The 11,772-nt window shown below is 40.1% G+C and overlaps 2 protein-coding genes across 5 annotated transcripts; both read right to left on the bottom strand.

Moving 5' to 3' along the window:
- Positions 1-157: 157 nt before the first annotated feature.
- On the bottom strand, positions 158-8,219 carry LOC131460401 (dynein, cytoplasmic 1, intermediate chain 2a-like). 4 transcript variants are annotated; one of them, XM_058630878.1, is made up of 17 exons: positions 8,116-8,219; positions 6,603-6,711; positions 6,307-6,439; positions 5,764-5,899; positions 5,427-5,489; positions 5,099-5,226; positions 4,926-5,012; positions 4,607-4,769; positions 4,418-4,517; positions 4,181-4,306; positions 3,820-3,966; positions 3,169-3,282; positions 2,943-3,076; positions 2,348-2,492; positions 1,717-1,857; positions 1,267-1,392; positions 158-1,149 (listed from the first exon to the last, which is right to left on the bottom strand). In XM_058630878.1, exons 2-17 carry the CDS (start codon positions 6,708-6,710, stop codon positions 1,048-1,050), a joined length of 1,953 nt encoding a protein of 650 aa, XP_058486861.1. In that variant the 5' UTR covers position 6,711; positions 8,116-8,219; the 3' UTR covers positions 158-1,047. The 4 variants fall into 4 exon arrangements, with proteins under 4 accessions (XP_058486861.1, XP_058486871.1, XP_058486881.1 ...); XM_058630888.1 differs by having other exon boundaries at positions 5,764-5,848; XM_058630898.1 differs by lacking the exon at positions 5,427-5,489.
- A 528-nt stretch (positions 8,220-8,747) lies between these two features.
- On the bottom strand, positions 8,748-10,951 carry and3 (actinodin3). Its single transcript, XM_058641844.1, has 5 exons — positions 10,864-10,951; positions 10,409-10,472; positions 10,197-10,241; positions 9,748-9,896; positions 8,748-9,644 (listed from the first exon to the last, which is right to left on the bottom strand). Exons 2-5 carry the CDS (start codon positions 10,461-10,463, stop codon positions 8,970-8,972), a joined length of 924 nt encoding a protein of 307 aa, XP_058497827.1. The 5' UTR covers positions 10,464-10,472; positions 10,864-10,951; the 3' UTR covers positions 8,748-8,969.
- Between the last annotated feature and the right edge of the window lie 821 nt (positions 10,952-11,772).

Below are 11,772 nucleotides of genomic sequence, written 5' to 3'. Positions count from 1 at the left end.
AAACATTGCTACAGTGCATTTGGAGCTCATTTTAAACTGAACCAGCCTAAGTGAAGCAGCCTTTTACAAGCCTACTGAGGTTGGACTGATGCATCATGAAGAAACAAAAAAAACTGGATGGAGAGAAAATTTGTTTTCAAGCATCGGCTTTACAAGGTAATTTAAATAACTTCATTTTATTTATTTTTGAATCCTCTTACAGAGGACATGTCAAAACTTATACTACTTAAGACGGGTACAGCATGTTAATCGGAAAACAAACTTAACTGTAGTAGTGTCAATAATTCAAGGCAAGTGTAGTTTGAATTTGCCTGGTAAAAAGCTTGCGGTAATTTGAGGAATGTCCCTAATCAAGCTCTTAGTACAAAGCAGCATTTTTAAATACACAATATTTAAGTGCCACCAGCCAATAAATATTAAATATTGTAATTGTTAAAATGTAAGTGTGACACATTTCTGCACAAGCCACAGTGTGTTTAGATAGATGTTCTGTTTGACTTTTACGAGCTGCAGTGTTTAAAGGGGAAATGAAACTATGTCAGCTGTTTCTTCCACTCACCTGAAACGCTCTGCAACTGTGCACAAATGTGTCCAGAAAATATTTAAACACGTAAAAACACTACAATGGTAATTAAAAAAGGTGCAAGTACAAAGGATTGCATATTTTAAAAAGGGCTGAGTATGTTGAGACCTCAGGAGAAGAGCGGTTTTCAGAGCCCTGAGGATGAGATGTCAAAGCTAGAGTAGTAAGTGTTTTCCTTTCAGTTAAACTTTCAACCACTTCACTTTTGTACAACTACTGCTACATATCACATTCACCGTTTCTACAAATATACCCTCAATGACATTTAAAAACACATCTAGATCTCTTTTTCTATCCATTCTAGCTCTGCTCATCTCGTCAAGACCAGTTCATGTTGTAGTGAGAGGAAAAGTCGGGGTCCAGAGAGAAAAGAGAAAAGCTCCTCAGGCAGTGTCCATGTAGTGCGCTGTAAGTGTATATGGTAGTAACATGTCAGTGGTTGTTTGCAGGGTTGGTTTGTGACATTACACATTGGCGAGTTCCTCAGCTTCATCTCGGTTCTCGTTGATCTCGGCCAGTGTCCTGACGAACCGCGTCCATTCATCGGCCTTGGGAACGCAGATTTGCTGCAGAATAACAACAGTATGTCAAACACAAAGTTGGTAAAACTGATTTGATTGGGGTTTTGTAGGTTTTTGTCATCAAAATATAAAAAAAAAGAAAAAAAGGGAATGACATCTCACCTCGCCTACATCGTAGACCTGCACCTGTCCGTCTGAGTCCCCAGTAGCGATCTCTTTCCCAGTGTGAGCCCATCTCACGCGGTTCAGCGCTGGAGACCCTTCCACACACACACTGGCAGTGGGAACCTAGAGAACACGTTAGACCAAACCGTTTTCAAAAACGCCGATAAAACAAATGTAGGAATTTTAGCTCAAAATGGTGTGACTTGACTTGTATTTACTTTTAGGGTCATTATTCCAGTAATTACAAATTGTACAAATTAGACGATCAAAGTTTATGAGTGAGCTATGGAGTTGCTGATACGTGGATTCTCCACGCTCATAAAATGTCAACGTATAGACCAACAAAGAAGAAAGACAGCAGAGCGAATGAGAGAGTTGTGATTGAGTGTCTACTTAGTTCCCAGACACTCTGAACTCTGCATGCACTTGTGCCCATGTGTTGCATACTTCAGTATCGTTGTTGAGGTTCCACAGGTCCAGTCGTCCTGATAGGTCCACACAAGCAAAAAGAGCAGGGTGTGTCGGAGACCACATTGCATCATAGACGTAGTCACAACTGTCCTCGAATGAGTACAGTGGACGAGTACTCTGTGAAGGAAAAAACAGATGGACAAATGAGACGTAACCTCAGTTTAACAAAAGAAAGACCAACAAATGCCACATAATCCCATTAATAATCATGATATTTTTACAGCTCTGACAATCTCATATCTCCATTTTCAGCAAATATCACTCCTCAAGAAATGTACATGTATCAATAACATAATTTTTCATTAACATTCTCTTCAAACTAAATGTTACTACACATCTTTAGCTTGCTGTCCAGAATGTTCCATGGAGTCCTTAAGCTCATATCTGATGTCTCCTTTTATAAACAGATTAATAGAGTAATTCAATTAAAAGAGTTTTAACCTTTTACAATATATGGAAGAAAATTGTCTGTAACAATGTCTGTAATTGAACAAACAAGGATATATATATGGAACAATATGCATCCTTACAGTGCGTGTGATTTTAATGATAGTGGCTAACTGTGCACCTGATGATATACAAGCATGTGTGTGTTTGTGAGTCTCACTTTAGTGCTCCACAGTTTGACGGTCCAATCAAAAGAGGAGGAGATGAAGAGATGAGAGAAGTCGACAGGTCCACCAGCGCTGTGACAGCTCAGCCCAGTCACTGGACCATGGTGCCCTTCAAACACTTCAGTGATACCAGCCTTACTGTAACAACAACAACACATCTGCCATCACCACCACTGTCTTTCCCCCAAAAGGCCTTTTTTTTTGCAGTGTTTCTTTCTCATCCTGCCTGTAACCTCAACACAAATCTGATAGCTGCAGAGTACACTATTTAGAAAAAAAAAAAAAAGGGACAGTGTCAGTAAAATATGTAATAGTCCAACACACCTGATTCAAATGATCAGCTCATTAATCGAGCTCTGCAAAAGCCTGATAATTACCTGTTAATTTGAATCAGGTGTGTTGGAGCAGGGCAACATCTAAGACCGTGATTGGGGAAACACTGGATGTCGTTAAACAGGTGGTTTGATACTGGAACCATTTACGCTTATATTCTGTCCAAATATTAACAAGTTTTGTTTGTCAAGTTACAATGTGGCCACATAAGTACTATGGAGACACTTGTTGCTCATGGGGACAGAGAGAACTCACCTCCCATGGCGACAGGCAGTATAGACAGAGCCGTCTTCACTTCCCACTACAAAGTTGTTCACATCTCCCAGAGGGAAAGCCATGGAGGTGACAGCCACGGCCTTGCTCTGTTTGAACACGAGCTCCAGACTGTCCTGCAGAGAATAAACACACACACAGTGTCAGAAGAGCACCTGACCAAACCAACTGACATTTACAACAGCATCTCTGTTCCAGTTCATTATACCTGTGGCTGCGAGAGCATGTCAAGGCTCCAGGAGCACATTTTGCCATCAGTGGAAATGCTGATCAGGTTGTTGGCATTCTGGGTTCCTACCACATTCACACAGTAGACTGGGTGCTGAAAATAACAGAGAACATTCAGTCAGACAACATAAACTTACCAAAGAAAAGTCGTCACAGAGAAAACACAGAGATCTCACTGACATAAGAGGATCTTCACTTAAGGATACATCCACACTACTTCATTTTCATGTAAATGTATACCACTGTTGTCCACACTACCCTGACTTTTTAGAACCCCAAAAACAGAGAAGTTAATAAATGCTTGTTAACACTTATTTTCAGTTTCATCTCATCGTTGGTCTAATTAAAAAAATCCCTTGTTCCTACTTTTTGCCGTCATTAATTCTTGTTAGTAATACTCTCTGAAACTATGCAGAGAATTATCTTCCTGTTTACACCAGCATATGCATGTCCAGCAGTGTGCTTGAATGTCGTGTTCATATGGATCCAGATAATTCTGAAACGGAGTGCAGATTATTTTCATCTGCAAATGCTGGTTTTAAATGAAAACATAGTAGCATGGATGTGGCTTTAGCAGTGTGTGTGTGTGTGTGTGTGTAGACACAAATGTGTGAGAGTGCCAATGCATTACTGTATGTGCAGCTGCAGACAGCGGTGTTCTCTGAACAGGGGTGCGTTTGTTGCTCCTGTTGTCCCACAAGACAATCTGTCCAGAGTACGTCCCACCCACCACCAGGTTGGGGTGAAACTTTGCAAATCCAGCAGACATCACCTCTGACTGTAGAAAAAAAAGAAATGTTGGTGTGAAGCTGCAGTATTTATGTTCTGTTGCCAGTAGCAATAATAGAAAAACCAAACATTTTATTCTTTTTAGGTTACCTGACTGCCACAACAGCTTGTGAATGCTTTATGCAGCTTCACTGCTAGGAGCCTAAAGTAAATGTCTCAAAATGAGTGGGTTGCAAGGCCACTGCAGGTACATTTTCCCTTACTTGGCAGTGGAAGATGTACTCAGGTGTGGCCTTCTTGTACTTCATGTTCCAGACCAGTGCCACGCCGTCAGGCTCATAGGGAGCTTCATCGTTGTTGTTGTATGAGGCCACTAACAGTTCTGGGAACTGAGAAGCAATGAAACATACAAGAATATAATGAACTACCAATAAATCACCATAAACCGATTCGACAGAGACAGACTTTCACTGAGGGGATTAATAACAAACACATCGTACCTGAGGAGACCAGTCAAGACAGGTCACCACTCTGTTCTTAGTCCAGTGCTCATCTGCAAACTGTCTGTTCAGAACCAACTTTGCACCAGCCTGCAAGTCACTGAAAGGGACAGAGAGTGATTAATATAGACACTGAAGATCAACTCCTCTAGCACAGCATTTACACACAGTTTTCCTATTGTGCCTCACCCCTCCTTGTCCTCCAGATCTCTGCCGCTGTAGTCGAAGCAGACGTCCACCTGCTCAGCAAGAGCTCTCTCCACAATTCTGCTGCCTCGCTCGAAAAAAGATAAGAACTCCTCCGAGTGCAAGACCTGCAGCTTCTCTTCTTCTGTCAGCTCCTTGGGAGTGTCTATACAAAGAATCGTCAATATTCAAATTGGAAAAATTGTGGAAGATTATGCCTTGCTAATTTTTCTTGTGCTGCTTTTTTTTTTTGCAAAAGAACTTGATTCCAATACTCATATATATTTTTGCCATTTATTAAGTTACAAACTTATGTTCTTACCCTCTTCCTGCTGTTCACCATGTTCATCTTTCTCCTGGGTGTCCTCCACTGGTTGGGGAGCAGTTATCTCCTCATCCTCTTCCTCATCTGGCACACAAACAGACATATGATTTTGTTTTTAAAATAAAAAAAGGTTTGGAAGTGAAGTAAAGTCAGTTTGTGTCTCTGTTTACCTGCTTTTTGATCAGCATGTGTTAGTGCCTCGGTGGGTGTCTGTGTTTCTTTGCAGTAAGACACCATTTCTTTGGGGACAAAGTCCACCTGGGTCACTTTGGACATGCCCAGCCTTACAGATGCACGTCTAAACACACATACACACACACCAAAGAGGAAATAAGTGCACATGACATGAGCAGTGGAGCTGAATTTAACATTTCCATGAAGTAACATAAATAATGATGCACACGGATATTATTAACACATTTGGACAAAATCTAAGATGAAAGCAGAAAAACAGATTAAGGCTGGAAGAGAAGCTAGAGGAGAGACAAGGAGCAGTACCCCATCAGCTCAGAGTCGGAGTGGAGTTGCAGAGTAGAAGGGTCAGGATCCCAATGCAATGTCCTTACACAGCCAAACCACCAGATGATATTAGTAAGAGAGAGACGGTACGAAGAAAAAGAGAGACAAGAGGATGAAAGACAAGCAGAAGGTGAGCCATAAAAATGTTGAAGGTTGAAAAGAAAGGAATGAGGACAGGGAGAGAAGAAGAAAATGGGAGTGAAAAAGCAAAGGGGAGACACATCAGAATTAATCAGGAATAATTACAGTATCAATACACACACACACAAACACACTTGGCATGCACACTTTCTCATCTCTCTTTTTCTTCACACACCTTGGTCCTGCGTTTCCATCCCCAGAATCTTGGCTTCCTGCATCACTGCCCACTGATTTGTTGGAGGGAGACATGGGGGCAGGGACTAGGTAGTGAAACACACACGTATCTTCTGTTACTACCCTTAGGGGATGAGCTGCGAGTGCGTGTTTGTGTGTTGTTAAGTGTGTGAGTCAATGAATGGGTGGGTGAGTGAGAGAAAGAAGTGAGGTATGGAAGGAGTCAGTGAGTGAGTGAATGAGGTTGCATGCAGTAAGGAGGGCAAAACACAAACGGACAGACAAAGGGGAGAGAAGAGAGAACGAAAATAAATGGCAGGCAGGTTTTAGGTGTCATGCACAAAAACAGTTAAGTGAAATGTTCAGATATTGTGTGAAAGGATGGGGAGAAACACAGTGGATGAAATCAAGCCAGACATAGTTCCAAAGTTAAATGTAATTTATAATTGATACTGCAAATCCATCAAGCTCAAAACCAGAAAATGAGAGGAGATAAGTAAGGACAAGGGATCAAAATAGAAGCATGCTGGCTGTGTGTATTCACCATGCTGTATGTCAGGGGTGATGCCAACACTCTGCAGCAGGGCCTCCGCCTCCCTCCTCTTCCTCTCCAGGTCAGAGTCTTCATGGCCACCAGATCCTCCACCGCCTGACTCAGCTCCACGCTTTGAATCTCCCTACAGAACAAAGAACATAACACAACCTCACCTCAGAAGGAAAATACATCATAATGTATAATAACTAAAAAGTTTTAAGCTACAAAGAAAAGACATCACAGCAGTTTTTTTTTTACTGTGGCATGAAATTTCATCTGTTGAAATTATTGTTTCCCCCACGTACATCCTTCTTTTTCTTCTCCTCTTCTTTTCGCTTCTTCTCTTCGCGAATCTGTGCAATCCGTTGTTTCTTCCTCTCCAGCTCGGCCTTCAGCTCACTTTTGTCGGACATCCTGCAGGAGAAAGTCTTCTTAAAAACCGAAACTGAAACCTCTTTTTCTTCGTCTTCAACATTTTACTTCTTGATATTTAAAATAGCTGCCTTGGACTCTGGGAAATGATATATATTATTTTTTGACATTAAACAAAAGGCACTTTTAATTTATGGAAGTTTCATTTTAAGTTTAAGTTTGTTAATTTATTTTTTTTGCTGTGTTACCCTAACCCTAACTGTGTTTACCCTAACCCTGGCTAAAGAAATGTACGTGAGTACAATATCTTATATGACACTTTCCTGTTACATTTATCCAAACCAAAAGAATTGTGATTTGTTACATTATTGTGTTAAAAATTAGTATTTAAAATAGAAGAATTCTTAACACAAACACACACAATTTTTGTCTGTAGTCTACCTTTAATTGGTAATCTGTGCCCTTTTAGAACATGTGTTCAGATGTGGACATTCTGTATTTGTTCAAAATGTTCTAAAGGCTTACAGGTACTGAGTAAACAGATGAACTAATGTTTTTGTTATAAAAAATTAACGTTACAATGAGTCTATCATGAGAATACTGTGTATTTGTACATATATACTTCTTTTTTCTTGCTAAATCTTTCTTAGCTAGTCTCATATTTATACAATTTCACTTCAGTGCTGCTGTACTTCTACAATGCATGTGACACATCTTTGAATTTAATCTTGAATTGAAACCAGCCCTGGGCCTGTCACATTGCTAACATGTGAACAGCCTCAGCTGTTCATAACAATATTCTCTCTATCTCTTTTCTCCACAATGTCACAGTTAATACTGTGTCAATGGGATTTTGTATTAGTTCAAATATCCAATATAAGATGGACGTGTCAGTTATATTTGATTAAAATCTGTCTATCTGTTTGCTGTCCTGTATCGATACACATTAGCTGTCAGAATTAGCAGTCTTATAAATGAGTCATTTTAACACGTGAACACAAACTGGTCATACTGTTTAATCTGATAAAATCTGTATATTGACTGTGTCCATATGACACTCGGGCAACACCCGAAATGCCACACACCACTCCACCCACTGTAGGAAGTGAATAAAAAATCACATATATTCGCCATTGTGTCTATTACACCTGACTTTCTTTGTTAGAAATTGTTGTCAGTCTTATGTTATGCGTATTTTATGTGATATAGTGTGTGTTTGTAATGTAATTAGCGCCTACACTGACAGCTAAGAGACAGCTAAGGCTGGCTAGCGGCGTTAGCATGCTAATCTCCATGGCAGCCGGGGCCCGCCGCTGTCACAATAAGCGATTATAACGGAAACATCGCAAAGCAACGCCCACGTTTGTCTGTTTTTTGTCCCACTCTCTACATATTTAAGGGTTTAAAAAACACGCACACGCGACTGGGAAGGTAGAGAAACAATACCTGGTGACAGACGTTGGACGGAAGTGGACAGAAAACAACAGAGTCCAAATTGGAGTGTCTTACTGTGTGTGTGTGTGTGTGGGGAGGAGTGATGGTGGTGATGATGATGCTGGAAGAAACAAGAGTCTGCAGTCTTCTTCCTCGGCGGTAGTTCCGAGAGCCATGAATGAAACAGGGTAATACTGCCCCCGAGCGGCAGACATGACACACTCCTGGTAAACTTCATGTAATAATAACACCTTTTAAAATAAAGTTACGAAGAGCTCTGCAGGACACAAATAGTGAAATAAATGCAAAAGTTTAAATTAAAAGGCAATAGTAGCTATACAAACAAAATATAAAATTTTAATTGCATAAATAAAAACAGTTAATCACAAAAATAAAAGTTTTAGTAGTAGTATTAGGTTGTGTCATTGTAGCAACATATATAATAACAACAATGGTAATTGCACCATATTTTATTGATCATGAAGCCTATTTGTAAAAAAATTAAATTTCAAAATATCATCTCCCTGCAGCCATAAAGTAAATTTAAAAACTGGCAGCAAGGAAAGAATATTTTGCCTTTTTTTGTTTTCAAGTCAAAGAGTGTCAAGGAAAATATAAAATCACACAATTTATCACTTTAGTATTTTTAATAGACACAAACATTTATTGTTTATTACAGAAAGAGCACTCATACAAACATACAGTAAAGGCATGGTGAGATTTGGAAAACAAACCCACCATGAATGATGATCTGCCTCATTTGATTTAATTAATTTATATTTTTTGTGGATTTTCTTCACACCCCTGTCTTAAATTGGTCTTGTTGTATAGTTTTGTAATCTCACTTTCTAAAAGTTTCTTTGTGTTTACTCTTCAGGAGCTGGATTGGCATATCGAAAGGGATCATAAAGATCACGTTTGAAATCATAAGGGTCATAGTAAGGGTAGAGTGGTTTCTCTGTGTCTGGTGCTGCAGGGCCACTTTCCTCAGCTTTTGCTACTTCTTCTTCTTCTTTCACCTCTTTCTCCTCAGCAGGTTCCTCTGATGCAGCTGTTTCCTGGGAGGAAGGAGGGTGGTCAATGAGGCAGTCAGGATCCCAGTATGGGTCGCAGTCATACTCCATAGCTTTTACAGTGATAACAGGAGGTGGAGGTGGGGCAGACTTCTTTGGAGCTGGAGGTGGTGGGGGTGGTTGGGGAGGAGCTGCAGCCTTAATCTCCTCCTCTGTCTTTGGCCTGCAAGCCGGGTTGTGTCGTGGGTCGCACAGCACTGGAAAAGCCCCTGTTGGCAGGTAGACAATGTGAGGTTTGCACAGTGGGTCTTTGGGGTTACACAGATAGATCTTCTGAGCATTGGCCAGAGGGTCTGGTGTAGGAGCGGGGGTGGTGGGAGGTGGAGGAGGCTGGGTGGTTGTAGTTGGTGCTGCTGTGGTAGTCTGTACACCCATGACACTTTGATAACTGGAGGCGTCTGGGCCATAGGTCACCTCCAAGAAGCGCATCTGCTGATACAGCATCCTGAGCTTATCAATCTCATAGATCTGATGGAGTGGAGGAGCAGAAAAATATCAGAGAGGACACGGACAATATTACAGCCAAATTCTGCATTTGGTTTTAATATATTTCCACTCATTCTCAACTTACACCCTCAGTGTGCCCAATGCTGTTGTAAAAGCGGTAGTAGGACTGAAAATCAGGATTGGCTCTGTACCACTTTGGGTCGATATTCCTCTTAGGGCGAGAATTAGTCAGGAAATCATGTGCTTGAGATGAGTCAATGCTAACTGAATTCCCTGTGAACAAAACACAAAAGCAGAAATGATAGGGAATGAGAATGATTCATTTTTATTAATTAATTTATTTTTTATTTTATTCATTTTTCATTTTTTAATTAGCCATATCTATTTACAAGGTGTAGAAATGTGTACTTTTTGGCATGTAACATGTCAGTTTATAGAAAGAGAGAGGCTAGAAATACACATTCTTAAGATACCAGTCAGATTTTCCATGATAACTTAAATATATATTTAAAAAAAATGTAAAGTCTGTTGGAGTGTAAATGTGTTTCTACAACAACATGAAACATGAAATACCTGCAATATTCTTTACTTTAACAAGAGATGTTGCCTTTATCAAACCTGCATGAATGGAAGCAAATAATATATTAGACACTCACACATGTTACATGACACTTCATCCTGCAGATTTAAGCAGGTATTCTATGAATGCAGTTAATTGTAATTTACCTATACGTCCTTAATAAAAAACAAATGAGAAAGTACATTATTTCATTACTTGAACTGACCTGGTAGGAACAGCAGGCAGCATAATGTCCTCAATGGGGACTTGTGGAAAATCATCCTTGAGTTCTGAAATTGCAATACGAAGCAAATCATTTTGTTTTTTGTTTTGCCTGGTATTATTTACAGTGCACAATGAAAGCATAAAAACAGACAAAACATGAAAATACAAGTGTGCAAGCTCTGTTACATGATATAAACAACCAAATGCTTTCAGAAGAAAATGGTGAGTGAAGGTACAACTGGACCATGCAGTTTTAAATATTTATGTTTGCTGACTCATATTTGTTCATCAGTCCTAATGCCTAAGCTGTTGCATTTGTTATTCATCTTTTCAACAGTATAAAGAGAAAACTACAGACAATCTGATATAAACAACTATTGATAAGCTCTGCTTTTCAACAAGACATATCTACTGCAATAAAAAAATAAATAAAAGAAAGAAAGAAAAACTGCTCACCTGGTGCTGCGTCTCCTCCGTCCTGGTCTAATGTGCTGTATGTGACATATCGGTGCATAAATACTGCTGTTAATCCACAAGTCTTTCCATTGGCCACTGACTTGCGAGTGGGCCTAACTCTGCCCCTCATGCATTTTTTTTTTTGTAGAGACATGGAAGAGCTCATTAGTGTGTTGAGCGTGGACCAGCAGTAAAAAATAAACTTCAAACAAAATGTGACTCCTTGTAAAGCCCCAAGCTGCAGCCCTGGAACAGCAGGGGCCCCCGGTGGGTGCAGGCAAGTCCAGTCACTTAGGCCAGAGTTATCATGGGGATTAAAGTCCAGGATGAAGCCATCAGTGGAGGGAGAATTCAGACATTCAGAAACAAGTCTCCATAATCTCTGTGCAAAACTTAACTTTTCTCAGATTGTTTAATGGTACAAATATGCAAAATACGGTGACACATGTACATGTTACTGTAGGCTAACTCTTGACAAAACATGCCCGGCAGGTAAAAAAAACAGCTGGATGTGTCCTTTTAACTTTGGTCCTGGCCGGTCAAAAAATAGAGGGGGAGCTGAGTCAACTGCTGTTTAAGTCCCCGGGAAATATGCAGGAATTATGGGCCTGCAGGTCCGAACACCAGGTAACTGTAACACAGTCTGGGAATGGTCGTTTAGAGACGCCATGATGTATTTTTGATTCCCCATTCAACACTGTAATCAGGTATAACTGGACAAAAGCTCATAATGAATGACCACATCAGCACAACACTTTGTCCTCCTGTGAGTGATAAACAACACAACACGGCCTGTGGAAACAGCATGTTATATAATCTATACATATTTTTACAAGTATGAACATGCTGCAGTGTGGATCGGAGATGGATTAAAGGTATAGTGTGTAAACATTTAGTGGTGAAGTGAAT

This window comes from Solea solea, chromosome 1, assembly GCF_958295425.1.
Source record: "Solea solea chromosome 1, fSolSol10.1, whole genome shotgun sequence".
In the NCBI taxonomy this organism is placed as follows: Eukaryota; Metazoa; Chordata; class Actinopteri; order Pleuronectiformes; family Soleidae; genus Solea; species Solea solea.
This window is presented reverse-complemented; position numbering and strand designations above follow the sequence as displayed.